This window comes from Prionailurus viverrinus, chromosome B3, assembly GCF_022837055.1.
Source record: "Prionailurus viverrinus isolate Anna chromosome B3, UM_Priviv_1.0, whole genome shotgun sequence".
Taxonomy (NCBI): domain Eukaryota; kingdom Metazoa; phylum Chordata; class Mammalia; order Carnivora; family Felidae; genus Prionailurus; species Prionailurus viverrinus.
This window is the reverse complement of record NC_062566.1, coordinates 140855723-140881012: the sequence shown is the minus strand read 5'-3', so window position 1 is coordinate 140881012 and position 25290 is coordinate 140855723. Positions and strand designations below refer to the sequence as shown.

Here is a 25290-nt window from a genome sequence, read left to right as displayed (position 1 = left end):
GTGTCCGGCTTCAGCTCAGGTTCTGATCTCATGGTTTGTGAGTTCAAGCCCCATGTCAGCCTCTGTGCTGACAGTGTGGAGCTTGGAACCTGCTTCGGATTCTGTGTCTCCCCCTCTCTCTGTCTCTCCCCTGCTCACATTCTCTCTCTCTCTCTCTCTCTCTCTCTCTCTCTCTCTCTCTCAAAAATAAATAAATGTTAAACAAGAAAAGAAAATAGGCTGAGTGGGTGTTAAGTAGGATTTCCCCACAAACACCCTCATAAAAGGAATCTATAGCCAATAATATTTTAATAAACCTTAGGCAACCTACTGTATATCTTGCATATACTTGAACTTAATGCCTTTTTTTCCTTCATTATTTTTTACCAATTTTTTTTTTTTTTTTTTTTTTTTAAAGCACAGGGATTTCCCTTTCTCTCCTACTAAAAGTCTGGATTGAAGAATGGTACTTGAATCTTACTCAAAAAATGCTTTGTTCCTGAGTCAGCAGGATCAACTAAGGGATGGATGCCCCACTGAAGGCCTGTCATATATTTTACCTGGATGAAGACATCCTTACCCAGTTTATGCAGCACCAAACTAGAAGTGACAGCTAATACAGAGGACTCACTATTCAAAAATACCTCAACAGACTGGAATTGTGGCAGAAAACCAATAAAATGAACTTTAGCAGGAATCAAATTCAGGTAAGGAAAAAAAAAATCAGGGGTGCTTGGGTGGCGCAGTGGGTTAAGCTTCTGACTCTTGATCTTGAGTCCACATCAGGCTCTGCTCTAATGGTGTGGAGCCTGCTTGGGATTCTGTCTCTCCTCTGTGCCCCTCCTTCACCTGTATATAAGTGCTCTTTCTCAAAATGAATAAATAAACATTAAAAAAAAATCAGTTGTAGGAATCAGATAAACTAGGCCTATGTTGAGGGCAATTACTGCAGCTGGCCCAAGAGGCTGAGTATTGACTTTGGTGAAGGGACCAAGAAGACTCACTCAAAAGAGCTGGCTATGTTTGCAGTGGGAGAATGACCCTCCACAGCTCCATATGGCAAAAGAGAGAACAGTGTTGTAGATGTTTCTAGAAGACAGATGCTAGTGCCAACTAAGGGGAAAAATTAACTAGAGCCATCCAGCATGAACAAGACAGTATAAGGAAGTGTGCCTCTGTCACTAGATGTGTTAAAACTGGCTAACTAACCAGATACCATAAATACATATTTTAAACAATTATTTCATTGCATGTTATAAATCTCTTACTTTTAATTAAGTGGTTCCAGTTTAAGAAAAAGGAATTACTGCTTCAATCGATTATGGCAGAGTATGGTGACAACTAAGTTTCTGCCACCGAGAAGAATATTTCTAACATAACAAAATATTAGAAGAACCCAAGGGAAGGATGGAGAGTCACTGAAAAGTTTTTTTTTTAATTTTTTTTTTTAACGTTTATTTATTTTTGAGATAGAGAGAGACAGAGCATGAATGGGGGAGGGTCAGAAAGAGGGAGACACAGAATCCGAAACAGGCTCCAGGCTCTGAGCTGTCAGCACAGAACCTGACGCGGGGCTCGAACTCACGGACCGCGAGATCATGACCTGAACCGAAGTCGGCCGCCCAACCGACTGAGCCACCCAGGCGCCCCGAGAGTCACTGAAAAGTTTACTGCACACAGATGACTGTTCCTTACAAGAGCCAGGCACCAAGGGCTCCGGTGGGGCCCAATGTGAGCTCTGGTGCATCTTCCTGCACTCAGCTGAGGGCCCTGCACCACGCTGCACACACACAGCTCTCTGCAGCCTGATAGTGCGCCGCGTCCTGGGCTGTGCACGCAGTCTTGCCAACAATGAGTGAGGGTCCCCAGAACACGATGGGACTGCGAAGGTCTTTCCATCTTTTTTACTTGGCAAAAAAATACTTAGATCCTTCGAACCTAGGTAAAATTTTACTGCAAATCACACGGGTTCACCCAGAGTCCACTGCACTTATCTGACCCATCAGAGACATCACAGAGCTTGGTTCAGGAGGTCACGATGTATCTTTCTTTCTTCCTTCCTTTCCTCCCTTTCTCTCTCTCTTTCTTTCTTTCTTTTTTAAGGTTTATTAATTTTTGAGAGAGAGAGTGAGCACATGCAGGAGAGGGGCAGAAAGAGAGGGGAAAAAGGATCTGAAGCGGGCTCTGTGCTGACAGCAGAGAGCCTGATGCGGGGCTCAAACCCAAGAACTGCGAGATCATGACCTTAACTGAAGTCACATGCTTAACCGACTGAGCCACACAGGGGCCCTGGATACGATGTTTCTTAAGTGAATTAGTAAAAGGCCACCCCTATTTTTCATTTGAAATCTACAGGTTCTTGAAATACTATCTCCTCAGCCTGTGTTTTAAAATGTAGGTTACTCAGATATGGTGAGCCAAGACATCAGGACAAGCACTGAAAGGAGGCCATGCAGGGCCACATGGGGAAGCACCAGGGTCAGTCAGGATGTAGAAGGAGCAAGAGGGAATCATGGGAAAGAGTCTTCATCTTGGTTTCCACGGGAAAGGAATGCCCAGGCAGGGTAACAGACTGGGGACTGGCTTGTCTGAACCATTTTAGGAGGCTCTCGGGTACAAATACAGTTTCTAATTATCTGGCACCTAGCCCTAGGATGATTAGGGCAGAGGAACTCCTGGAGTTTAGGAGCCAGATAAAGGTGATGGTTCTGAGTACGAGCTCTGGATTAATTCGTTTGCATATGAACAGTACACTCACAAGGGAGCAGTCTATTTCTAGGAATCAGCTGCCCTGGGAGGGACAGTCTATGACAGGTCAACATAGCCCCAAGTGCAGGAGCATCAAGAAAACAGAAAATAAGCATCTGGAGGGCTCAGTGGGTTAAGCATCCAACTCCTGATTACGGCTCAGGTCAAGATCTCATGGTTCCTGGGCTCCGGCCTGCATCGGTCTCTGCAGTGACAGGGCCAAGTCTGTTTGGGATTCTCTCTATCTCTCCCTCTTTCTCTCTGCCCCTTCCCCATTCTATCAATAAACAAACAAACAAACAACTTTAAAGGGGGGGGGGGGGGAAGAAAATAGAAAATAAGAAAATATAGTTAATCCATCTCACTTTATTTTCTTCAAAACACTGACATGACGTTATATATTTATTTGCTGCTGCTCCCCTACTAGGATGTCAACTCCACTGAAGTGGAAACTTCACTTGGTTCACTGTTGTATCCACACTGCTTACAACAGTGTTTGGCATACAGTAGGTATTTAATAATGTTCGTTGAATGAATGAGTGAATAAATGAACAAACCTGCATAAAAACCTGGCTTATGCAATGTTTGGAGGGAGAAGTGGAGTAAAGGCCTACTTTTTTTTTTTTTTTTTAACATTTATTTATTCTTGGGGGAGAGAGAGAGAGAGAGAGAGAGAGAGAGAGAGAGAGGCAGGCAGAGTGCAAGTGGGGGAGGGGCAAAGAAAGAGGGAGACAGAATCTGAAGCAAGCTCCAGGCTCCGAGCTGTCAACACAGAGCCTGACATGGGGCTTGAACTCACGAACGATGAGATCATGACCTGAGCTTACGGCTTAACCGACTGAGCCACCCAGGTGTCCCTTGGCCTACTTCTTTTAAGTACTTGAAATATTCCTCCAAACTTTAAACTATTAACTTCTCTATTGCTACTACAAAGGAAAGTCTCAGGTTAGTTCCAGTCCAAATTTTCACAAATCCTGAATTAGGGAAATTTACTAATTACAGTAAGGGGGCACAATGGAGCAGAAAGAGCCTCTATTTGGAACCCAGACCAGGATTTCCATCTTTACCCACCACTTACTAGCTGGAGAACTGAACTATCTCCACTTCTTAGAGTCAGTATCCCTCACTGGAAAATCAACAGAGTATGAAAATGAAAACATACCTATCAGACTAGCTAATGTGAAAAAGTTCAACACTTCTATGTATAAGAACACGGGAGGCACAGGCTCTAGTGCCTAATGACAATGAATCCCCACAAAACTAACACTCAAAGGTGACCATAGGACACTGCTTACCAAAATGTTCTATTATTTTAACAGTGGCAAACACATTTTCATTCAGTGTTCACTAATGTGTGACTTAAAGCTAACCACACCTGCCATGGAAGGACTGCCCAAGTACCCATCAATTATTACTTAAGGGACTTTGGACAGGTTTCTTAATCATTCTGGCCTCTCTTTCCTGAATAACAGAACTTACCTTATGAAGTTGCAAAGAGTGAAATGAATGCTACGGACTGAACTGTGTTCCCCAAGATTTGTATGTTGAAGCCCTAACCCACAATGTGATGGTATTTAGAGCTGGGCATTTAGGAATTAAGTAGGTTTAAATGAGGTCTTAGGGTAGGTCCTCATGATGGATTAGTGCCCTTCTAAGTAGACATGTCTCTTTCTCTGCAATGTGAAAACACAGTGAGACAGCAGCCCTCTGCGAGCCAGAAAGACAGCTCTCACCAGAACCCAACCAAGCTAGCGCCCCGGTCTTGGGCTTCCCAGCCTCTCAAATTGTGTGAAATAAAGGTCTGTTGTTTATGCCACCCCACCTATGGCATTTTGTTGTAGCAGCTTGAGCAAACTAATACAATGAGTTCATACAGGTAATACACTTAGAAAAATGCTCAAACATTAGCCATTACCAGAAATAGTCCACTGCAATTAAGTTCTACAAAAGAGACTGAGCCAGGGGCACCTGGGTGGCACAGTCAGTTAAGCTTCTGACTCTTGGTTTCGGCTCAGGTCATGATCTCACAGTTGGTGAGTTTGAGCCCTGCATCGGGCTCTACACTGACAGTGCAGAACCTGCTTGGGATTCCCTCTCTCCCTCTCTCTCTGCCCCTCCCCCCCCCTCTCTCAATAAACAAACAAACAAACAAACAAACAAACAAACTTTAAAAAAAAAAAAAAAGACCGGGGTGCCTGGGTGGCTCAGTGGGTTGAGCGGCCGACTTTGGCTCAGGTCATGATCTCACAGTCTGTGGGCTCGAGCCCCACATCAGGCTCTGTGCTGACAGCTCGGAGTCAGGAGCCTGCTTTGGATTCTGTGTCTCCCTCTCTCTCTGCCCCTCCCCCGCTCATGCTCTGTCTCTCTCTCTCTGTCAAAAATAAATCAACATTAAAAATAAAATGAAAAATGAAAAATAAAAAAGAGGGAGAGAGAGAGAAAGAGAGAGACTGAGCTAGAACCCAACACTGTATTCTTAAGCTTTGCTTATTTCCTGTGAGGGGAAAATTTTACTCAAACAAAAAACACCCTTCACCCCTCAAAACCAAGCAAACAAAAACTACTATTCAGCAGAACACACAAAAACAGAAAGAATTCATTCAGTCCTTATCGTGTGTCAGGTACTATTTTCTGCCCTTCCAAGGGCTTTTTTTTTTTAATTTATTTTTGAGACAGTGAGAGACACAGCATGAGCAGAGGAGGGGTAGAGACAGAGGGAGACACAGAATCCTAAGCAGGCTCCAGGTTCTGAGCTGTCAGCACAGAGCCCGACATGGGGCTCAAACTCACGAGCTGTGAGATCATGACCTGAGCCAAAGTTGGATGCTTAACTGACTGAGCCACCCAGGTGCCCCTTTAAAAAAAATTTTTTTTTTTAATTTATATGGGCTTTTAAATGTTAACTTGTTTATGCAATAACTTCTTTCTAGATAGGTCTCCTGAGGCAAAAGAAATAAAAACAAAAATAAAATATTGGGTCTACACCAAAATAAAAAACTTATGCACAACAAAGGAAACAATCAACAAAACTAAAAGGCAACCTACTGAACAGGAGAAGATATTTACAAATGACATATTCAATAAAGTGCTAGTATCCAAACTATATAAAGAACTTATAAAACTCAACACCTAAAAACGAAATAATCCTATTTAAAAATGGACAGAAGATGTGAACAGTCATTTTTCCAAAGAACACACCCAGATGGCCGACACAGAAAAGAAATTCATCATCACTTATCATTAGGGAAATACAAATCAAAACTACAATGAGGTATTACCTCATGCCTATCAGAAGGCTAAAACCAACAACACAGGAAACAATAGGTGTTAGCTAGGATGTGGGAAAAGGGGAACCCTCTTGCACTCTTGGTGGGAATGCAAACTATGTAGCCATTCTGGAAAATAGTATGGAGGATCCTTGGTTAAAAACAGAATTACCCTACAACCCAGCAATCACACTACTGGGTATTTACCCAAAGGATACAAAAATACTAATTCAAAGGATACAGGCATCCCTATGTTTACAACAGCATTATCTACAATAGCCAAATTATGGTAACAGCCCAAGTGTCCATCGATTGATAAATGAATAAAGATGTAGTATGTATGTGTATATACACATGTACACACATACATACATACAATGGAATATTACTCAGCTATAAAAAAGAATGAAATCTTGCCATTCGCAAAGATGTGGATCAAACTAGAGAATAGAATGCTGAGCAAAATAAGTCAGAGAAAGACAAAGACCATCTGATTTCACTCCTGTGTATTTTTTTTTTCACACATGAAATTTAAAACCAAACAAAGGGGCAAAAAAGAGAGAGAGGCAAACCAAGAAACAGACTCTTAACTTTAGAGAGAACACTCTGACGGTCACCAGAGGGAGGTGGAGGGGACAAGGATGAAACAGGTGATAGGGATTAAGGAGTGCACCTACTGTGACGAGCACCGGGTGTTGTGTGGAAATGTTGGATCACTATGTTGAACACCTGAAACTAATATTACACTTTATGTTAACTGGAACACAAAGAGAAACTTAAAAAGGGGTGCCTGGGTGGGTCAGTCGGCTAAAGCGTCCAACTCTTGATTTCCACTGAGGTCATGATCCCAGGGTCATTGGGACTGGGCCCTGTGCTGGGCTCTGCACTGAGCATGGAGCCTGCTTAAGATTCTCTCTCCCCACCCCACCCTGACTCACCCTGCTTGCACTCTTTCAAAACAAATTGTTTTAATAAAATATTAACTTATTTAATTCTTACTACAGCCCTATTACCTACTGCTACTGTTCCCATTTTAAAAGTGAGGAAACTAAGACCTGGGGAGGTTAAGTGACTTGTCACACAGCTAAGCTGGGTTAAGCCTGGATCTGAATCCATGTAGCCTGGCTTCATAATGTTCCCAACCATCACTCTATACTCTCTCTGTATGTTAACAGTCTACTCCAACACTGACAAAGAACAGTAGTAACTAGATGGATTACACTGAGTATACCTGAACGTCTTTAATAGGTAAATACCTTTTTAAAACTGAGCCATAACTTGCTTCTTAATGACAGACTAAAATAAGACCCAGCAAGATTACTTGCATACAATGAAATCAAATTTAAAAATGTGTAAAACCAGGGGCGCCTGGGTGGGCTCAGTCGGTTAAGCATCCTACTTCGGCTTACGTCATGATCCCACAACTTGTAGGTTCGAGCCCTGCATCGGGCTCTGTGCTGACAGCTCAGAGCCTGGAACTTGCTTCAGATTCTGTGTCTCCCTCTCTCTCTGCCCCTTCCCCTGCTCACGTTTTGTCTCTCTCCAAAAATAAACATTAAAAATTAAAAAAAATAAATAAAAATAAAAATGTGTAAAACCAAAAAGACTAATAACATAGTTCTTATACCTGCTGCTTTCAAAAACATTATAGGTACACAACAATAAAAAGACTGACCTTAAAAAACAACAACAACAACAACAACAAAAGGATGACCAAAAACATTTACAAAGAGAAAACATCTTAGGAATAGTAGTTCAAAGTTGAAAAGTACAAAAACAATGGAGAAAAATATCTCTTAACAGAATCTAACATTTACTAATGCAATGGCTGGAAAAATAAAAAGAAAAATGAAGAGATCTGTCTATGAAAATAACATCAGTTTGCAAATGTGCAATCAATTCAGGTTTACTTATATGAATTTATTAAATGTGCATGATTCAATGTGCAAGCCTGAATAATGTGAATATTTTGAAACGGACACTATCGTAACATGCATATTAAAAACACTCTTGAATGAGCCAGTCCACATTTTTTGGTAAGTGGCAGTACAAAAAGATTACATTTTGTTGATGGCACAATGTTCCTTGAAGTGAATGTTAGCTTCTAAGGCAGTGCCCTAAGTTTCAAGGATTAAAATCACATTATATAAAGAGAGCTGTTCCTGATACAGATGTGATACAATTGTGCACAGTGCTGAGGAAGAAAAAAGGCTGTGTGAAGCACTATCCCAAAGGCAAAGATGCCATGTACACTCTACCCTACAGCAACTTTTCCATGGGAAAGCAATTCAGTGAAAAAGAATTATAAAGAAATAGAGAGAGAATGCTTTTAATTTATAAGAAAAGAATATGAACCAATACACATGATTTAAAACAGTGCCCTATACTTCAATAAATGGTGCTGGGAAAACTAGACAGCTACATGCAAAAGATGAAACCGTCTGGAAAACAGGATGAAAGTCCCTCAAAAAAAAAAAAAAAGATGAAAATTGACCACTTTCTCACACCACACACAAAAATAAAGTCAAAAGGGATTAAAGGCCTAAATGTCAGACCTGAAACCATAAAACTCCCAGAAGAAACCACAGGCAGTAATTTCTTTGACATTGGCCATAGAAACATTCTTCTAGATGTCTCCTCAGACAATTGAAACAAACGTGAAATTACACTATTGAGACTACACCAAAATAAAAAGCTTTTATGCAGCAAAGGAAACCATCAACAAAACAATAAAGCAACCTACTAAATGAAAGAGGGTATTTACAAACCATATACCCAATAAGGGGTCAATATCCAAAATACAGGATATTAAACTAGAATCCTCAATAAACTTCTCATATACTAATTTTAGTTCTGAATACCAAATTTATTAACCCTTAACTTACTTATTAAAACCAAGTCCTTAGATACATGAAGAAATTAACGTTTAAAGTAATGGATACAATTTTATCTTCAGAACAAAGAACTGCAACTTTTGGATCCATTCCAAAAGCCACCTTGAGTGCCATTAAGACTCACTTTGGCCTGCAGAACCAACTTGTTTACCATTTTTAGTGCAAGATAAACTCCCTCCCTCCTACTTCTCTCTCTCTCTCTCTCTCTCTCTCTCTCTCTCTCTCTCTCACACACACACACACACACACACACACACAGGACTTCAAAATTACAATGATATAAATGGAAAACAATCATTAGGAAAACATTAGGAATTTATACAGGGCAATATGCTTACAGTATCTTACATGAGAAATGCTTTGCAGTTTATACTCTTTTAAGTGCATTATTTTATTAATTCATCCATCATGAGCAGATGAAATTATCTCTATTTAAAAAAAATTTTTTTTAACATTTATTTATTTTTGAGAGACAGAGAGAGGCAGAGTATGAGTAAGGGAGGGGCAGAGAGAGAGGGAGACACAGAATTCGAAGCAGGCTGCAGGCTCCGAGCTGGCAGCACAGAGCCCGATGCCAGGCCCGAACTCACAAACCGCGAGATCATGACCTGAGCTGAAGTCAGACGCTCCACCGACTGAACCACCCAGGTGCCCCGAAATTATCTCTATTTTAAAGATGAGAAAGCCAAGGTTAAGAAAGTTAGCTTGAGACAGTTAGCTTGAGGTCAAGTTAGACATTTCACTAACTGGCAAAGCCAGGACTTAAATTAGGACTACCTGTTCCTAGTTCAGGGTCTCTAAAACCCCAACTAGGATTGGCCAAATTTAGAAATCAAACAAAGTATGTAAAAAGGCTATGCAAGACTAAAAAGAACAAGAAGGATTTTATTATGAAGATCATTAATCATTTATTTGCTAATGCACCAGTGAAATACCTATGCCAAGCCCCTAATCTGAGCAATTAAATCTCTCTAGGCCAGTCATCAAGACTTTCAAAAGAGGTCCACAGAATTCTAACATGCACCAGGGTTGAAAATTTCAGATCTCCATTAGATGATACAAATGGCAACAGTGCATTACAAACACGTTTTTCAATTATTTTTATTTTTACATTTTCCTATGAATTAATCATCAGTTCTTAATTAGACATAGTGACAGAATTTAATAAAACCCAAAGTGCTGACCTTAAAGACCTCAGTATTAGCTATAAGAAAGGTGTATAACTCTACATTAAGAGCAATCACACAAAAATGTTTTTTAAAAAATCTGTTCTAGTTGATACTTAAGAGTATTCAGTTAAAATGTACAGCCTTCAGTTTGTGCTATTAAGAACACTTAAAAATCATTATATTCATCTGAAGGAAAAAAAATCCAACAACTTTTTGTACAACACTACATCTAAGTTGCATTCATGTTGGAATCAGAATCTTTACTGTACTAAACATAATAATTAAAAATAACAGGTGTACTGAAGGGACAAATTTGATGGCAATTTGTACCGAAAATCATTTTTAAAACACTGGATACTGAACCAATCTTACCTTTTGTAGACTTGTTGGATTCAACTGAGTTTTGTCAATTATTTTTATGGCAACCTAGAAAAAAATAAATATTACAGGTTTTAAGAATTTGGTAATTATAAACTAACTGGTAATAGTTTTATAAATGCCCAAACATGTGGGCATTTACCTAAAAAACTAAAACTCAACTAGTTATAATAATATTTTATACTTTATAAATATTTTTTAATTGAAAAGTGGGGCTTCATGCAAATACGAGTATTGTTAGAACATTTATATTTAAGTTACTTATAGACATGGGGAGAAACATCTCCCACAAGGTAGAGACAGAGAAAGAAAGAGAGATTATACAATGAAAACACTTCTAAAAATAGAGGACAATGAAGCAACTCTCCCATTCCCTATTTACCAATACTTAATTTTTTTTTTAATTCCCCGGGGTGGGGGTGGGGGTGGTTGCACTGTTCCTGGAGGTACTGCAATACCAGGGGGATGTGTGGAGTGGACGGAGCAAGCTCCTATTTCACCTCCTAGTTCCAAAAACCCATTTAATATATTGTCCTCCGATAGAGGACATATCAGATATTAAACTGATAAGAAACAGATACTACACTTGATCTTAGCCAAAAGGCTGAGAAGCAACCCAGTATTTTAATTTCATCTGACTCTGACAAAATTGATCTGATCCAAGGGCAGGAAGTACAGCTTTTACAGATTTATACAGCCCAGAATGCCTTGCTCAGAGTGTCTTACACACAGTAAGAGCTTGATAATTGAGTAAATATATGAACCAACAGGTTGGATTCAATCTGAAAACTTTAAAAACATTAAAAGAAAAAAAGGAAAGAAGAAAAGCCCTTTAGGTAGTTAAAGAAGGAAAAGGGACTAGTTCCAGAACAATCTGTAGGCTAACCAAGTGAAACCAAGTACAGCGGCAAAAAATGGGTCATCCAGGAGCCTTTGTTCAGAAAGGGGTGAGTAAACCCCAAGCAGTCTAAAAACAAGCCACTAAGATACAGGAAGAAAGAACTATAGCTTCTAGTTATATGTGTTTATCAATTAAAAAAAATCAGTTTTACTAATATTTACTAAATGGACCTACAGCAGCATCCTTATCTGGTAGGCTGTCATTACCAGAATAAAAGGATTTCTAGGAACTACACATAATCCAGAATGAGGGGAGAGGGTGACAGTAGGGGATGGAAGGGAATATAAGTGAAGAGAGAAACTTTGCCATGAACTGAGGAACATAATTAACTCAGCTTTGCATCTGAGGTCCAGAAAAACAATGACCTCACCCCACATTGATGATGCTGTTCCTACTGTGCATCCTTCAGGACACAGATCCAGTAAGAAGCACCAATGAAGAAAGGGACTATAGTCAAAGTCTGGGGAAAGTGCTTGAAGATTCTCTATGTCAATGGTGCTCCAACTTTTTGTTGCCCTTTACACCCTTAAAGATTATTGATAATCCCAAATGTGGATTATATCTATCAATATTTACCTTATTACAAATGAAAACTGAGAAATGTAAAAATAAGTATTGAACATAATAACATTCATTTCAACTAGTAAGATTCAACAAATGGTGCTGGGAAAGCTGGATATCCAAGAAGTTGGACTCTTACCTAACATCATCTACAAAAATTACTGCAAAGTGGATCAAATATCTAAATGTAAGATTTAAAACTATCAAACTCTTGGGACACCCAGGCAGCTCAGTCAGTAGTAGAGCATGCAACTCTTGACCTCAGGGTTGTGACTTCGAGTTCCACATTGGGTGTGGAGCACATTAAAAAAAAAAAAAAAAAAAAAAACTGTAAAGAAAACAGCAAAAAACTATCAAACTCTTAGAAGAAAACATACAACAAAAGCTTCACAACACCTGACTGAGCAATTGTTTCTTGGATGACACAAAAGGCACAGGCAACAAAAGAAAAAACCCAGTCAAATCAGACTATAAAATTTTTAAATTCTGTGCATCAAAAGACAGTGTCAACAGAGTATAAAAAGGCAACACAGAGAATGCTAGAAAATATGTGCAAATCAAAGATGTGATATGGGATTAACATCCAGAACATATAGAGAACTCCTAAGGCTCAACAACAAAAACCCAATTTAAAAATGGGTGAAAGACTTAAAGAGACATTTATTCAAAGAAGATATACAGTGGATATCTCAAACAATGCAAGGTTTCAGGGTACCACACCTCTCCAGCACAAATATCGATGATAGCTTTTGACTCCCCCAAAACTTAAGTACTAAAAGCCTACTGTTGAGCTGAAACCTTACCAATAACAGTCGATTAATACATATTTTGTACGTTATGTGTATTCTTAAACTAAGCTACAGAAAAGAAAATCTCATTAAGAAAATGATGCGGAAGATAAAATATATTCATAGTACTGTACTACTGCATTTATTGAGAAAAATCTATGTATAAGTAGACCTGCACAGTTCAAGCCATGTGGTTCAAGGGTCAACTGTACAAATGGCCAGTAAGCACATAAAAAAGATACTTAACATCACTGATCATTAGGGCAATGCAAATCACAACTACGAGATGCTACTTCACACCCATCAAGATGGCTACTATAAAAACAAACAAACAAACAAACAAACACATCTGTAAGAAAACAAGTTGTAAGGATGTTGGGAAATTGGAATCCTGTGCACTGTTGGTAGGAATGTAAAATAGTACAGCTGTGGAAAACAGTATACAGTGCCTCAAAAACATTAAAAATAGAATTACCATATAATAGAGCAATTCCATTTCTGGGTATGTACCCAGAAAGCAGGGACTTAAATAGATTCTTGTACAGCCGTGTTCATAGCAGCATTATTCACAATAGCTAAGACATAGAAGACACCCTAGCATCCACTAAGTGATGAATGGGTAAGTCTAATGTGGTGTCTCATACAGTAGAGTATTATTCAGTCTTAAAAAGGGAAGAAATTTTGAAACATGCTACAGCATGAATGAACCTTGAGGACACTATGCTAAATGAAGTAAGCCAGACACAAAAGGACAAATACTATATGATTCCACTTTATGAGGTTCCTAGAAAGTTCACATTCATAGACACATAAAATAGAATGGGGGATGCCAGGAGATGAGGAAAGGAAAGAATGGGGAGTTAGTGTTTAATGGGTATAAAGTTTCAGCTTTACAAGATGAAAAAAGGTCTGGAGATACATGAAGGTGATGGTGGCACATTATAAATGTATTCAAAACTACTGAAACATACACTTAAAACCAGTTAAAATGGTAAATATTATGTTATATGTATTTTATCACAATAAAAAAAACTGGGAAAAAAAGCCCATTATATGTTAATATAAATAACATCAGTTTGAAATTTTCATATATCCTTCTGTATTCAATCTGTTGTGATACCACACATCATAGACCTCTGAAAAATTTTACTTTACATTCATGAGAAAGAGTGGAAAAAGTAATGTCTTAATAGTATTACAAAAATAGCTTAGACTTTGCAGACCCCCTAAAATGTTCTCGGAGAAATCTCCAGAAATCTCTTCATATTAACACTTTAAAAAAAAAAAAACAAAAAAACCAAACTACCCTGCTTCACTTGGTCTAAAGTCTCCATCGCCTAAGTTATTTGATCACTACCTATGAACCCATTAATCTCCAGAGGGGCTAGAGAAACACTGCTAACAAGGCATGTCAGACCCTGGAGTGGAAGGACCCACCACCTCATCCCATCCTCACCTGGGGAGGTTAAAAAAAAAAAAAAAAAAAAAAAAATCAGAATTGGAGAAGCAGAGAGTTAGCACGTTATGTGCTTGAAAAAAGCAAAGACAGAATTCTAATTCTGTATTCGGAAAATCGAGGTCTTGATGGAAACTACAGTAAATAAAGCGAAAGGAAATACTGGTGGCTGGAATATACAAACAATGACTACCCTGTTCATATCTCACTTGGTGACTGCCTTACTATTATAACCCTAGCACACTACCAGGGACATAAATAGCATTTAATAAATGCCTCCTACATTGATGTGAGGCCCTGAACCTCCATAATCAGTGAGCACACACATTAGAGATAGAGACAGAGGAGAGAAGAAATAGGATTTCTGGTGTTTTAACAGATATCAGTGTGATTTTTAAAATTACATTATTTTTTTTTTTTTGGTTAATATTTATTTTTGAGAGAGAAAGAAGAGTGAGGCAGAGCGCAGGAGGGAGAGGGGCAGAGAGAGAGGGAGACACAGAATCTGAAGCAGGCTCCAGGCTCCCAGCTGTCAGCACAGAGCCTGACGCAGGGCTTGAACACACAAACCATGAGATCAAGACCTGAGCCGAAGTCAGACACAACTGACTGAGCCACCCAGGCGCCCCATAAAAACTACATTATTTTAAAGTTTAATGAATTAATTTTATTCAAATTTTACTTTCATAAGTAATTTTGTGTGGCATCTATAGATCTCCCAATTTCCAAAGAAATCATACTATTCTTTTCTGGCCACCATTCTGTTTTCCTCCCCCTTCTCATGGCCAGATCTAGTACATACGCTGCCTTTCTGGTTCTTCTTCCCTCTGATCTTCTGAGACCTGGTTTCTATTCTCACGACCAGACTCTTGATCACTAGCCACTTTTGGCTCTGTTCAGTATCTGTCTTTTACTCTAAAGATTCTATTAAGCATTTTCTTTTTCAAATACTGCTATTCAAATAGTATTTAAAGCAAAAACAGGAGCAAAAATATGTCTCATTCAGCTAAATCAAACTGTAGAAGAGAGTCATTTTATTAAAAGTAAGTGTCCTAGAGTGAAACACTGTCATTTAACATGATGGTGTCTGTGTGGCAATGAAGCCTGAGGGGGAAGTTCCTAATCCCCTCTTCCTTTCCAGCTCCTTGCTGGGATGACTCAACTACCAAAATAACCTTGGCCCAGAGCTGGAGCCTGCAGGAGAGTTCTGACCTTGAGGTCAATAAAAAAGGCAACGGTGGGGGCATCACCAGGTGCCTGAGAAAGACAGAGACTGTAGAGAAGACCCCCCCCACACACACACACCCAAGGTCATGGAGTTTTCTGGAGGGTTTTTTTTGGGGGGGTTGGGGTGGGGGAGGGCATGCACAGCAAAAGCCAAGGGAGTTCACTAGGCGAGGAAAGAGGAGTGTCCCTGCCACTTGTTGTGTAAAGTTCTGGGAAATTCCATTTTTCACCCTGATGCCAGAAACAAAGTGGAAAATTACAAAATAGGGATAAAGACAGCTCATACATGAGAAGGACTTCCCCAAGCATATGTCACCCTCGCTGGCCCCACAAACCTATAGCAAACACCGACCAGAGAAATAAATATCCTTATCTTCCACTTCCTGTCAATTTTCTACTGGTCAAAAGGCCCCAACATCCTGCTCCCGACATGCATTAAAGCATCCACAAACACTAAAAGAGCAGGCAAAAAAAGAATCCCAAGTCCTTTAAGAGAATGCAGTAGCCCAGAAGGATGAATTATTAGTCAGCTCAGGCTGCCATAGCAAAAATGGCATAGGCTGAATGGCTTAAACAACAGAAATTTCTTTTCTCACAGATTAGGAGGCTGAAGTCTAAGATCAGAGTCTGACCAACACAGTCAGTTCCTGGTGAGGTTTCTCCTCTGGGCTTGCAGATGGCTCCCTTCTCACAGTGTCCTTACATGGTAGAGAGGAGCCAAGCTCTCTGGTGTCTCTTCCTATAAGGACACTTAACCTACTGGATCAGGACCCTACCTCTGTGACCTAATTTAACCTAACTACTTCCACAAAAGCCCTATCTCCAAATACACAGGGGGTTAGGATTTAATATATGATATTGAACGACACAATTCAGTCCATAGCAGTGAACACCAAGCCAACCAACTACAGTACTTTACTACAAAATAAAACTCCAAATTAAAACATAAGGCACAACACATGGAAGAATGTCACAAACATAAAGTGCAGTGAAAGAGGCAAACAAAAAATATATACCATGATTCCATTAATACAATGTTAAGAAAAAAAAAAATATCTACGGTGCTAGAAGTCAGGATAGTGGTCACCTTGGGAAAGAAGGGCAGACAGGTGATTAGACGATAGAAGGGAAGCTTCCGGAGTTCAAGTCATAGTATAGTTTTGCCCTGGGTCGTGGTTATGCAAATGTGTTTACTTTGTGCTAATTCATCAAGGTGTACACTTACAACGTGGGCACTTTTTCTGGATGTGTGTTGTATTTCAATAAAGAGTTTATTTTTTTTTTTCAACGTTTATTTATTTTTGGGACAGAGAGAGACAGAGCACGAACGGGGGAGGGGCAGAGAGAGAGAGGGAGACACAGAATCGGAAACAGGCTCCAGGCTCTGAGCCGTCAGCCCAGAGCCCGACGCGGGGCTCGAACTCACGGACCGCGAGATCGTGACCTGGCTGAAGTCGGACGCTTAACCGACTGCGCCACCCAGGCGCCCCAAGAGTTTATTTTTTAAAAAGTCAATCACGACTCTAAATAACCATAATGAAAAAAACAGTAGGTAACGTTTAAAACTGAAAAATAAGTAAGAGCATGCTATGTGTCAACTATACTTCAATAAAAACAATTTTTAAAGAATAAAAGCATGTTAAAGATATAGTAGTAAAACCTAAAGAATCAGTTTATATTGTACACCTAAAACTACTATAACACTGAATGTTAACTAGCTGGAATTAAAAATAAAACTTAAAAAAAAAAAAAGGAATCCGTTTAGAAGACTGAAAAGTGACTATCTTGGAAGAGTAGGGAATGGAGGTGGGGGATCAAGGGACACTTTTTTTTAAACAAGCCTGTACTCTTTAAACTGTGTAATATATAACTTGAATAAGTAAGCAGATGTGGGGCACCTGGGTGGCTCAGTCAGTTAAGCATCTGACTCTTGATTTTTCCTCAGGTCATGATCTCATGGTACATGAGTTCAAGTCCTGCAGTGGGCTCTGTGCTGACAGCACGGAGCCTGCTTGGGATTCTCTCTCTTTCTCCCTCCCCCCCCCTGCCCCTGCCCCCCTCAAAATAAATAACTAAATGATTTTTCATAACCATAATGAGACATTTGGTTAAAGATAGCATCATATACATTTCTCTCTTCTCCCACGTGATGGCCCAGCTAAAAAGTAAAGAATGACAAATAATGGCAAAGAGAATGAAGAGGTACCATCAGTATACAAGCGACTTTAAACAATTTCTGGAAAATAAAAATCTGAAGCACATGTGGCAGGGTGCATACAAGCCTAGGGTGTACTCAAAGAAGGCTACAATCCATGAAAAACTTAACTGAGGAAGTCACTTTGTGCTGTGTATGTGGAAGGTCCCAAGCTATATAAGAGCAACTTTCCTACTGGCTACCTGGAAGCTAAGCTGGGCACTTGACCAGCAGCTTCCATAAACCCCATCCTATGTAGAGGGCTCTCAGTTTGCTTCCTAGTGCTCCCCTCTTGAAAACATTAACAGTGAATCAAAAACCATCAGATATACAAGGAAAGCCTATGACTTTCCCTAATACCCTTCTCCACGTATCTGTTCAGGGAAAACACCAGATAACTGAGTCTTCTCTTTCAAAAACAGAGACAGTTGATTATTGTCGGGTATGGTAATTATGTTCTATAATGCCACTGTGGACACTGAATCAGCAAATACTGGAAGCACTGTTCCTAGAAGAAATACAGGGTTAGGCTCCTTTGGGCCCCGGATCATAAAAATTTTCACCAACTGATCAATATAACCTTGTTTTATGTGTGTTTCTCTTTAAGGACACCTTATTTACTACATATCATTGATTCGTTAACATAGAATTCTCAGCCAACAGCAGAATTTAATTCACATCTGAATGAGGCTTATCTAACATATGTGTTTTCTTTATCAGGCACAACACAGCCTTGCACTTAGAAACACTGGCCAGGGGGCACCTGGGTAGCTCAGTCGGTTAAGCATCAAACTTCAGCTCGGGACATGATCTCACAGTTCCTGGGTTCGAGCCCTGTGTCGGGCTCTATGCTGACAGCTTGGAGCCTGGAGCCTACTTTGGATTCTGTCTCCCTCTCTCTCTGCCCCTCCCCCACTCATGCTCTGTCTCTCAAAAAATAAAATAAAATAAAAAACCCACAAAACACTGGCTAGTCCTTCAGGCCAACTCTTGGGGGCCATTTTAAACAGCAAAGTTGACAACAAAAAGCACAAAAATGCAAAAAACACGGACTACACAGACCACAAAAAGAGCATTTGTTTATAGTACGAAAGCTGAAACAAGGCAGAGAACATCATCACCTTGTTGGAGCTCAACTGGGGATGCACACATTGGGCAATTCAAACTTTTTGATGCTTTGTGCATGTCCACAAATACTGCAAAAGCACCACAAGTATTGATTCTGGAATTACAAACAAATTGTAGTGAGTAGGTGAATTTACAAATGAGATCAACCATATCTGTCCTAGAGATGGGTGGTGGTGACAGTTGCACAACAATGCAATTATACTTAATGCCACTGAACTGTACACTTAAAATGGTTAAGACTGTAGTTTTGTTATATACATTTTATAATAAAAGAGTGTAACAACTGTGTGATTAAGTGATTCTTAATTTGTACTAATTGGGTTAGGCGAGGCTTTTCTCTTTTTCTGCACACTAACTGTAAATACTCCACCTTCAGATTATACTAAAAGCCAGATGATCATCTTTATACTTTTCAGTTATACCTGTTATTGGAATACGAGGCTCTTTTGCCCTTCTGCTTGCTTGCTCGCTTCTAGATCTATTATTATTCATTTCCAACTGAAGCAAATTGTTCTGGGTATTAACACTTTGTGGCAGTCACTATAGTTGTTTTGAATAAATGTTCAATTAATCATGCCCCCTCCTGCCACCAAATTCCTACTTGTTGAGTTTTAGCATAGTATCAGAGAACAATATTTGCAATCATCCCAAAGAAGAATTAAGATACTCCTCTCTTCTAGCTACCGTTTCTGTATGAGGTTAGATTTTCTTCATAAACTTCAACTGAAACAGTATACGGACGCAATCTGAATGCAGAAGAATGTATGAAAAATCCAGCTACCTTATATTAAGCCAGATACTAAAGAGATTTGCAAAAATTAAAACAATGTCACTCTTCTCAATAACTAGCTTTGAACAATAGAGTCTCTTTTCATAAAAATGTTATTTATATTAAATATAATAGGTCTGTCATTAAGTGAATTAATAAATACTTGAACTTTTTTAGTGTTAACTTCTAGTACAGTAAATATCAATATATATAACCCACGTAAACAAACACTTTTGGGGAGTCCTCACGTTGAGAGGTCTAAAGGCAACCTGAGGCACAAGGAGCAGAAGGACTGTTCTCCCCAGCGCAGCTGTGCACAGCCACTAAGCCTACTCGGAGGACCATGTGGAGGCCTAGAAAACTGCTTTGGAGGAAATTCTGAGGGACAAGACCCAGGATACAAAATTATGACCAAAAATATATTGAAAAAACATGCATATAAATATGGAGAATATACAAAAATAAAAATGGTATTCAGAATATGGTCATTGTGGTATTTTTTTCCTCTTCCAACTCTCCGAAGGCCATCTTCACCCACACAAAAAGTTGTGACTAAAATATATGACCATTAATCTAAGGTCGCAAGAAGTGGAACACATCCCAGGATGAAGTACTATGGTTTTATCATTCTTACAATCAATGACAAATGATAAACGAGGCTCCAGATCCAATTTTCCCCTTCTGGCTCCTTCAGTGCAGGAGGCAGGACACAGATGTGAGGAGGTTAACGACAGTCAAGGCACAAAGGCACAAGTGCACAGTAACAGGTTGAGAAGACAATAGTGGAAAAGATAGTTCAATAATTTTCTGAAAGAGAACAGAGAAAACTGTAACCAGAAACAACATGATTTGCCCAAAGGGCTCCAGACGGGCTTCAAACTTAGGAGGTTCTGAGAAACCACAAGCAACATTGGAGCTACTAGTAGGTCTAATTACAAGGTCAAAAGTCTGTATACACAATGTCTACTGCTCCCCAACCCAGCCAATAACCACTGGTTCCTTTTACTTTTTTTTTCTTTTTTAACCACTGGTTCTTTAGAGGCTGCAAATTTATTCTTTGGAGAAGATGATGAGGTTCTGGACTCAAGGTGAATGGGCCCAGCAGAGGACAGGAATGAGGCATGGACATGAAACGGAAAATGAAGGGTCAGACTGCCACAGAGGGGTTGGACCACCAGCTCCTCCCAGGCAGAAGAGAGGATTCTCATTTAAAGAAATGAAATGGCCCCACGAGAAGAGATCTAAAGACTGGGGTCCTCCAATAAAAGCACCAGACAACTTCCAAAAGGAAAGCTCTGTGGTCAAACATATCCTATGCATGCAAACTCAGCTTCTGATCAGCTTCTGAAGGCTCCAACTTAAATACAAACAGATAACCAAAGATTACCAGATTCCAAAGAAAGTCTCTGTATGAAAGACAGTTACCAAGAAAGAATCCCAGAGAAAAGAGATACAGTGCAGGGAGCAAATTCTATTTAAAAAAAAAAAAAAAAAAAAAAAAAAGAGGAAAGTCTTTACTATCCTCACAGGGAGTTAACAGAAGAAATAGCATTCATGACCCCAGAAATGGATGCTATACAAATAATCAGTGCACAAGAAAGCTGGGAGGATGAAGAGGGCATACATAGGGACACACATACACACAAATTTAACAGAAAGCTGGGAAAATGAAATTAAAGACATCCCCCAGAAAATAAAATAGAAACACAGAGAATTTTTTTTTCCCCAGAAAAAAATCAAGGTTCTTTTCCAAGAGATCTTACTAATCTCTGATTAATAAGAATTACAGAATAAAGACTTTTAAATAATAAATAAAATGAGACAATTCTCCAGAACTGAAAGACAAGAATCTCCAAATTGAAAGGGTCCAATAAGCAGCCAAGAACAATGAATGAAGACCAACTCCTTGGTACCTCACTGTGAAATTTCTGAACAGCAAGGATAAATGTGAAGAGTCTAAAAAGCTTCTAGAGAGTGGAAGAAAAAGTCACATACTTAAGCCACTTACATTGTTATACTCTAACCTCTGCAACTACCAAGATATGAAATCTCTTTATGACCTTAACTTTGAGTTTCCCACTTTCTAATCACCTCCTCTATGGTTCCCACCCACTCAATCTAGAACTCCAACCAATAACTGAGACCCCTGGGTGGCTCTGTGGGTTAAGTGTCCGACTCCTGGTTTCAGCTCAGGTCGTGATCTCACGGCTTCATGGGTTCACACTCCACATCTGACTTTGCACTAGTAGTGCAGAGCCTGCTTGGGATTAGCTCTCTCTCTGCCCCTCCCCCATTTGCACTGTCTCTGTCTCTCTCAAAATAAACAAATAAACTTAAAAAAAATTAGAACTCCAGTAACTATTTGAACTCACCAGGATCCATAATCCACTGGTCCCACCATCTTATGGATTGTCTTCCCACTCAAGTTATTTCCTATTCAAATCTGTAGTCCTTCATGGTAATCATTCCCTTAGATATTCCAAATCAATGCCCTTGCTCTGTTCCCATTTCACTACACTTAGTGTGACAAAAACCCCAACCATCTACAAATGCCAGGCTTGTGTCTGGGGTACCTGGATGTTGCTGGAGAGTAATTTCCAGCCACGGTGCCTATTCCCACTTTGAATCCATGATCGCTAACTTCAGGGAAGCCTTAAGGCTGCCTGGCAATTCTTCTAGTCCGTTCACTCTCCTGCTTGCCTGGTAATTACTATAACCTCTCACATGTCTAACACCTCCTGTCTCCTTGATAATCACACTCTTAGCTGATGATTTTGCTTTCCATTTTACTGAAAAAATAGCTGTGATGAGAAGAAAACTTCCACAGGCTCCCATACCACCATACAGAGCCCCTCACCTGTACCTATACAAGTATCCTCTATCTTTCTCCTGTTTCTATGGAACAACTGTCCACATCAAGGCCAACGCCTCCACCATCTCCTCTCATTCACTCAAATATCTCTCTGATAGCACCATCTTCCCTTTCTGTCAGATTATCCCCATTAATTGATAAACATGTTGGTATTTTGCCCATCCTTTAAAAAACAGTTTGGCCTGACAGTTCCCTGGAGCTACCCTTCTGTATCTTCATTACATGGTGGCAACATAAATCTATACAACTGTTACAATTCAGAAGACTGTACGTCAAAGGAAAAAGATGTATAATTTAAAAAATAGCAAAAACTTGCTTAATTTTGATGTCCAAAATGAGAGTTCAAAAGGTGCCCAGATACAAGATGTTATACAAATGTTACAGCATTTCCTTAACAACTAAGGAAAAAATTCCATTCACAACAGCAAAAAAAATTTTAAATACCCTGGAATGAACTTAAGAATTATGTAAAACTATTCACCTACTCAATAAAATTTATTTCTAACCCCCTTGAAAAAGAATTATGCAAAAACTTAGATGAAAAAAATTACAAACTCTGAAAACAAAATTGAGACACATTTCATATTCCTGTATAGAAAGGTTTGGTATCATAAAATAGCAAATTTCCCCCAGATCAGCTTACAAATTCAGTTTATTCCTATCAAAATTGATCTTACCGAATTTCCACTAAGACTATTTTTGGAACATGGCATCTTGATTCTAAAGTTCATTTAACACAGCAAATGGCAAGAAGAGATATGAAGTTTTTAAAAAATAATAATCCGTGGGAATGCAAAATGGTGCAGCCACTCTGGAAAACAGTATGGAGGTTCCTCAAAAAACTAAAAATAGAACTACCCTACAACCCAACAATTGCACTACTAGGCATTTATCCACGGGATACAGGTGTGCTGTTTCGAAGGGACACACGCACCCCCATGTTTACAGCAGCACTATCAACAGTAGCCAAAGTATGGAAAGAGCTCAAATGTCCATCAACAGATGAATGGATAAAGAAGATGTGGTATATATATACAATGGAGTATTACTTGGCAATCAAAAAGAATGAAATCTTGTCATTTGCAACTACGTGGATGGAACGGGAGGGTATTATGCTAAGTGAAATTAGTCAGAGAAAGATAAAAATCATTATGACTTCACTCATATGAGGACTTCAAGAGACAAAACAGTTGAACATAAGGGAAGGGAAACAAAAATAATAATAAAACAGGGAGGGGAACAAAACAGAAGAGACTCATAAATATGGAGAACAAACTGAGGGTTATGGGAGGGGTTGTGAGAGGGGGGATGGGCTAAATGGGTCAGGGGCACTAAGGAATCTAATCTTGAAATCACTGTTGTACTAGATGCTACCTAATTTGGATGTAAATTGAAAAAAAATAAAAAATTAAAAAAAAAAGAATAATCCTCAGAGCACTTAACCTACTCTAAAACATTAAAACGTACAATTCAAAGCTGCCATAATAAAATTACCGTAGTATGGGTACAAGACTAAATAAATATATCAGACATTAACCAAAAGACATATACGGGAATTTGGTAAGTGATTACACAGGTATCTTCAACTGGGGGAAAGAACAGATGATCCCAGGACAAGTGATAAACCACATGGGGGAAGAAAAATTAAAGCCCTCCACTTCATACCAATCCCCCAAAATATATACCAAATGAATTAAAAATTCAAATGGGATCCACAGGACTATTTGAAGAAGATACAGAGCCATTTTTTACATCTTGGGGCAAAGTAACTAAACCTTTCTTACCAAGTCATGAAACTCAGATTAGACATGAAACCCAGACAGATCAGACTGATATATGAAACACATAATGGGTTTAAATCATTAAGATTTAAACGGGAAAAGAAAAATGGATAAAGGACACAAATAGGAAACTTATTTTAAAAAGAAAATATGAATGACAAAAATACATGAAAATATCAACCTGTTACCAAAAAGAAGCTTGCAAAAAAATACATTTTTTTTTGTCCATCAGATAAAAATGATCTATGTAGTATTAGTAAGGGTGCAGAAAAATGGATACTTTCATTCACTTTGATAGGATAATAAAATGCTATAAAATTTTCTCAAAAGCAATTCACCAGTACCTATTACAATATCAAATATTCATCCTTTTTGACCTTGATATCCACTTGTAGGAATTTATCCCACAGAAACACTTAAGCAGAGTAGAGAGTTAAGAAACTTTCACTGCAGATGCTTACAGTAGCAAAAAATCAGAAACCACTCAACGCCCACTGACAGGGATAAACCACAGCAACAGCACACACGTGTAAGATAGAATGTGTCAGATCTATGAGCACTAAGATCCAGACACAATCAGATATGTTGCTAAGAAAGTTACCATTATAAAAAAAAAAAAAAAAGTTGCCATTATATCCATGAGTCTCTTTTAAAATAAACAAAAAGTTAGTATCTATATAAAATACTGTGAGAATCTACACCAAACAAGTGATCCTCTTTGAGAAGAGAAATTTCAAGGAACTTGTACTTCCTACATAATGAATTTCCAGACTATAGAAATATAAATATTACATTTTCTAGGATTCTGGGTGAAACCTACAGTAAGGGGGTGGGGATCGAGTAAAATAGTTTATTTTATTTTATTTATTTTACTTTTTCTTTAACGTTTATTTATTTCTGAGACACAGAGAGATAGAGCATGAGAGGGGGAGGGGCAGAGAGAGAGGGAGACACAGAATCCAAAGCGGGCTCCGGGCTCTGAGCTGTCAGCACAGAGCCTGACTCGGGGCTTAAACTCACAAACCGTGAGATCATGACCTGAGCCGAAGTCGGTTGCTCAACCTACTGAGCCACCCAGGCGCCCCTAAAATAGTTTAATTCAAAGTTAAAAAAAAAAAAGAAGAAGAAGAAGAAAAACTTTAAATTAAGTCACTCTGCTAGTCAGATTCAAGCTTTTTT

At 39.1% G+C, this 25290-nt stretch overlaps 1 protein-coding gene and 1 non-coding gene across 8 annotated transcripts in view; both read right to left on the bottom strand.

Annotated features, from left to right (window-relative positions):
- The window catches only part of MARK3 (microtubule affinity regulating kinase 3), a 114045-nt gene that overhangs the window by 62348 nt on the left and 26407 nt on the right, over window positions 1-25290 (bottom strand). For all 7 annotated transcript variants that reach the window (XM_047861096.1, XM_047861098.1, XM_047861097.1 and 4 more), the window contains one exon: window positions 10429-10482. In XM_047861096.1, the coding sequence (XP_047717052.1) occupies window positions 10429-10482 (54 nt within the window). The remainder of the gene's footprint in view (window positions 1-10428; window positions 10483-25290) is intronic.
- Window positions 10859-11050, bottom strand: LOC125169286 (U2 spliceosomal RNA). Its single transcript, XR_007153601.1, has one exon. It is a non-coding gene; the product is annotated as a U2 spliceosomal RNA (small nuclear RNA).